Source organism: Bactrocera neohumeralis, chromosome 6, assembly GCF_024586455.1.
Source record: "Bactrocera neohumeralis isolate Rockhampton chromosome 6, APGP_CSIRO_Bneo_wtdbg2-racon-allhic-juicebox.fasta_v2, whole genome shotgun sequence".
Classification (NCBI taxonomy): Eukaryota; Metazoa; Arthropoda; class Insecta; order Diptera; family Tephritidae; genus Bactrocera; species Bactrocera neohumeralis.
Window position 1 is genome coordinate 8,191,985 of NC_065923.1, and position 5,282 is coordinate 8,197,266.

Below are 5,282 nucleotides of genomic sequence, written 5' to 3' on the forward strand. Positions count from 1 at the left end.
ATTTATTTTGTTTTTTTTTTTAATGTTTGAACTTGTTCCAGCCCGGAAAGAACGTTTTTATTCAACATACAAATGTTCGTGACGAACCATTCGTCGCCACAAATATGTTTGTTCGCGAAGATATTATTGCTAACTTTCTGTGGTGTACGTGACAAACACTTTTCACTTTACAACACTGTTTCTTCCAATCAGCTGTTTTTAGTTGTTTGTATGCGGCGTCTCAGAATAGTTTATAAATTTAGTATATTGTAAATAATGCAAATAAAATAGTAAATTGGTTAAAATACAACGTACACAAACAAGAAATGGATGTTATTTTGCCATACAATGCACAAAACAGGGAACATTTCTGCAGCTCTGCTCTGCAAGTTGGATTCCATGAATTCGTTGCGGTAAGCATTGAATGTGTATACATTTCTGCAAAAGTTGTTTTATTTTTATTGTTTATTTTAGTTGAAATTCTTCTACACAATGAAGGATTCCGACTTGGACGTGTTCCAGTTGATGGCACGCGAACGTTTGGAGCTAGTGCTGTACGGCTGGGAAGTGTGCCAAGGACACTGGGATGAATTGACCAACAAGGAGGAAATATCACCACACTTGTGTACGGTACTAAAACAAATTACGCAATATTCTCTAGACATATGGTTCAGCAATGAATGGGAAGAATGCAAACCACAATACAAAGCCATGCTGTTGGTATGTATTAGACGGGCCAAGAATATATTGATGAAATTGTATGGAAATGTCTTTGACTGGGACTACGCGTTGCAATTAAGAATCAAACCTTGGGGCATACCATATTTGAAGCAGTTTATAGCGTGTAATAGCAACCTTATAAGAAGCTTGACTCACTCTAGTGAGCATATAGAAGCACCAGCTACAGCTGAAGGTGACGAAATAAATTAATTTAATTTTTTTGGTAGTTTAAAACTTTTGTATACACAGATATCGAGCATTTGAAAAAAGAAGGCTTGGTTTTGCTGTTATTGCGGCTCATTAAGTTATTCGACGCAGGATTTTTCGAAGGCGCTCGTAAATTATCAATACGCATTATTGCGGCATGGAATCACGATTATAAGGAAATGAAACTTCTATCTCAAGTGCCCCTCACAGAAATAAGCGAACAACATAAAAAGTGTTTAATTCTTATTTGCCATATTTACCTCATGGCCATATATGAAATGGATGACAATCGTGGTTTCGTTATTGATAACGTGGTAAGTATAACAATAACTGCGAAGTAAAGTGAAAACCTCCAGTTTACAATTCACATTTTGATCAGGTGAATAACATACGATTTTATTACCAAAATATGACGGAAGTGGGGAGAGGTGAAGGAAACCCCGAAGAACAAATGGAGTACACACCGGCGCGTTACATAGCCATAACCTGCATTAATTTGAATATAAGTAGTAACGAGTTTATTGACGCTTTCATATACGACTCCTACGATGAAAACTTCGTAAGCCTGTTTGGCGTCATATCACAATCCTATATGAGCTATCTGCTCGGCAATTTATTAATGGAAATGAATAAATTGAACGAGGATGATTTCATTAAGCGCATTGCGGATTTCAAACGCGTAATACACTTATACATCAATGAAAGAGAACGCAGTGAAGAATTCATGATGCAAGAGTTGCACAAAAAGGAAATGAAACGTCGCAGTCACAGTTTGTCCGCAACAAAGGAAAATATGACGAATTTCTACACGAAAATGTGTAAAGGTAATCGATTAAGTAATATAGGCAGCAGTGAACATATGGAGGATGGTCAGCAAGCAATCACCACCTTGGAAGCGGAAAGCGATCGGCGTGTAGATCCTGTTTTCCAGCACCTGCCCAATAAAGAGGAAGTCCTTAATTATGTGTACACGGTGCTGGTGAAGAGAGTAAGTCCCAAGTAGTTTGATATAGTGTATACGCAATCACTCCTTTCATCTCTTTTCACTTTTAGACACACAAAGGCTGGTATTTCGCCAAGCTGATAGTGCTTCTAAAAATTATTGGCTTACAGTTGAACGCCATCGAAACTTGGCGTTACCATCCGGGTCTAACACCCGAGTTTTTGATGAATCTCGAAGTAAAGCTCTCACGGCTCTTTGAGGATCTGGCAGTTATATTCCAGGAGCACTTATTTATGGAGCAGGAATTTTGGCTGACTGGCTTCTATTTAAATCCTTGCAAGAAGTACTATGAAACCGTCATACGTAGTGGCATGCGTTCGAATCGCCTTAGTCATCGCTTCGAAACTGGCGAAAGTTATGACGATGACGACAGATATGATGGCAAAAAGGATCGCCGCGAAAAAGGTGATAAGGGCGAAAAGGTGAACGCCATAAACGCTAAGTACGGACTGCTTAGTTCCACCATCGATGTGAAGGAAATACTAAAGCTGGCCAATCATGAAGCGCCCGACTTTGATTATGACCAACTGTATAAAGCCTTGCACGCCTTCAAATTGCCAGACAACACCATTAAGGACCTGCTGACCGTCATCTTCTTGCCGCGAAACAAAAGTTTCGCCTGGGCGCTCGACTGGGTGGAATTGAGGAAACGTTGTAAAACTCTACTTAAAGATGCCGACAAAAAGCGCCACTTTATAGAGCTAAACATGGCTGAGGCGAACGATCGGCTAAAGTTTTTAAAAATTGACTACGAAAAATACAAACACCGACCCCAGCTGGATTATGGCAGCATCGAGCGGGGCTACGAGAACTCGAATGTGCCGAATTTCAATAAGGACAGCAGCGAAGAGAACGATGACGAAGATTCGGAGGACTTCGAAGCGGACTCTGACCTCGATGAACCGGCTAAACATGAACGTAAGTTGACCATGAACGACTCACGCGTGTATTTTCAATGTTAACAATTCCCTTTTCGACTATAGCGAAGAAAAACGATCACTCGGAACTTTTCGACTCGTACTTCATGAGCACACGTCGCACCAGAGCCCGAGCTGCTGCTATAATGGCGAATGTCCTGGAAAGAGATGATTTTACGACCAGCGCCGATGAAGCCAAGACTTCCAACGAAACCCCGGTGGAGGGGAACAAAGAAGATTGTGATGAAAAAGACGATGTCCCTACCGGCTCGACAACTGCGGAAAATGAGTCTAAGCGTGATTTCAACGAAATTTTAAAGGAACGTAAAATTTTCGATAACAGCACTAGCGGCTTCAGACCCTTTCCGGATATATGGAGTCTAAATTCCGAGGAACTGAAAACCGTTGAGAATAAAGAACCACATTTGGAGACTGGTGAGCTGTTCAACAAGTCGAGCAAATTAGAATTGCTGAAAATGCAGACGGCCAAACTTATTTACCAACAACGGAAAAAGCCAGAAGAAAGCACACAGCAAGCAGAGGCGTTTAAGTGCAAACAAGAATACAGCACCGATGTTGAAATGGTTGTGACTTCAAATATGCAATTGATAATTTTAATTAGACTAATTTCTCTACACTTCAGCTCGATGACGAAAGCGACGTCTCCACAACTGCTCGTCGGGACAGCGACGAAGTTAATGACTTCAGTAAAGACGAGCAGGGCGAGGATGAAAAGGACCCCCAAAGTCCCACAAAAACGCATATAGAGAGAACAGCACAAGAAGAGCATCTTATTCAGCTTTGCATGAAGAAGAAATTGTGCGTTCGTTTGCGCAGACTCACAGTCGCCGATGTGCGAAAACTGCGCCAACCCAGCGTACGTTTGGAGCGCTTAGATTTGCAGGCGGTGGCCGATCAAATGTGCAAGCAACGACGTGCCCAACGAAGAGGTTAGCTCTATAGATTACAAGACTTCTCTTATTTTCTAAATGCACTTGATTCACTTACAGCGACCTACATTGAGTCGGATGACAACTCAAAGTCGAGCAGTAATTCGTTCGGCGGTGAGCGCACCTTATTGGACACGCTAAAGCGTCGCCTGTACTCCTCGGAGTCGTCTACCGATTCGGACGAGTACAAAAAGAGACGCGTAGCACGACCGATGCGTGGCAAATTAGGCAGCTCGGCGCTACATGCGAGGTCCCAACGTGCGCAGCCGAAGAGCTTGAAAGTGACACCACGCAGCGCCAGTGGTCTGAAGTTTCGCATCTCCACCAATGAAAAAAGCGGTGGCAAAGTGGCCCCCGGTGTAAACGCCACCAGCTTGCCAGTTATCGATTATATACAAATATCATCCTCATCGTCGTCGGATGAAGTCGAACGCTTTAGCCAATTGCAGACCGTGCAAGAGGAAGTCGACATAACTGCTGACCCATTATACGAGGAGGAAATACCGATATACAGGATTTAGTCTAAGTCGGCAAAGCGATTTCAGTAAATAAGTATTATTTATGAATGGAAGAGGCATATAATTTTGCAATTCCTACGTTTAAGAGGTTTTGGTTTTAGAATTTCATTTTCATTGTTAAATTTTATGCGCAAAAATATTTTCCTTTACATACAATGTATGATCTTTTTTAACTACTTATTTAAGTGGCGCACCTTGTATGATCGCCTGGAAGAAGGTGATTTTGTTTTTTTTTTTTAAAGAAAATATAATTTAAGTTTTAGCGAGTTAGCCGGTATTTCCAAGTCAGCAAAAAAAGCTTCTAAACTTCTGCAGTGATTGCGGCCAACGTCAAGGCTGAAAGCAAACAAATTAAAAACATAATGGTCTGTAAAGTATTGCCGATACAATGACTTACGATTGTTAAAAAATTAAATTTAACAAAAAACAGACTTAAAAAAATGTAAAACTTTGCTCAAAAATTAGATCAACCAAATTAGGGCAACCAAAATTAGATTTTTCTTACAATCAAAAAATGGACGAACTTTATACAAAATAAACGGCAAAAACTTTAAGCGATCGAATGATTTATTTTGAGTTACAACTACACCCAATTTGAAAAATGTAGTTTTGAGAAAAACGTGTTTAGAGATAAACTAATATGGCTGATTGAACTTAGCCGCAACACCTAGAGAGCTGCACGTCAAAATATTTGAAAATTTCACTTAAATTAATTTTTTTAATCGAAATAATTTTTTTTTATTAAAATAATTTTTTTTTTATTAAAATAATTTTTTTTATTTAAATAATTTTCTTTTTTATTAAAATATTTTTTTTAATTAAAACATTTTTTTTATTAAGTAATTTTTTTTAATTAAAACAATTTCATTTTATTAAAATTTTTTTATATTATTTATATTATATTTTTTTTAATTAAAATATTTTTTTTTATTAAAATATTTTCTTTTTATTAAAATAATTTTTTTTGGAATTCGGGCGAGCTCTGGAT

The 5,282-nt window shown here is 38.9% G+C and overlaps 1 protein-coding gene across 1 annotated transcript; it reads left to right on the plus strand.

Moving 5' to 3' along the window:
• Nucleotides 1-218: 218 nt before the first annotated feature.
• Nucleotides 219-4,848, plus strand: LOC126763679 (uncharacterized). The gene is made up of 8 exons (XM_050481399.1): nucleotides 219-392; nucleotides 454-892; nucleotides 949-1,220; nucleotides 1,286-1,894; nucleotides 1,960-2,827; nucleotides 2,893-3,410; nucleotides 3,470-3,776; nucleotides 3,837-4,848. The coding sequence occupies exons 1-8, from the start codon at nucleotides 306-308 to the stop codon at nucleotides 4,295-4,297; spliced, it is 3,561 nt and encodes a 1,186-aa protein (XP_050337356.1). The 5' UTR covers nucleotides 219-305; the 3' UTR covers nucleotides 4,298-4,848.
• Nucleotides 4,849-5,282: the final 434 nt, after the last annotated feature.

Excerpts from the sequence above, each read along its gene's own strand:
- LOC126763679 (XM_050481399.1), top strand. The coding sequence starts at position 306 with ATGGATGTTATTTTGCCATACAATGCACAAAACAGGGAACATTTCTGC. Across the intron at positions 1,895-1,959 it reads ACACGGTGCTGGTGAAGAGA|ACACACAAAGGCTGGTATTT; the intron begins GTAAGTCCCAAG and ends TTTCACTTTTAG. Across the intron at positions 3,777-3,836 it reads ACGACGTGCCCAACGAAGAG|CGACCTACATTGAGTCGGAT; the intron begins GTTAGCTCTATA and ends ATTCACTTACAG.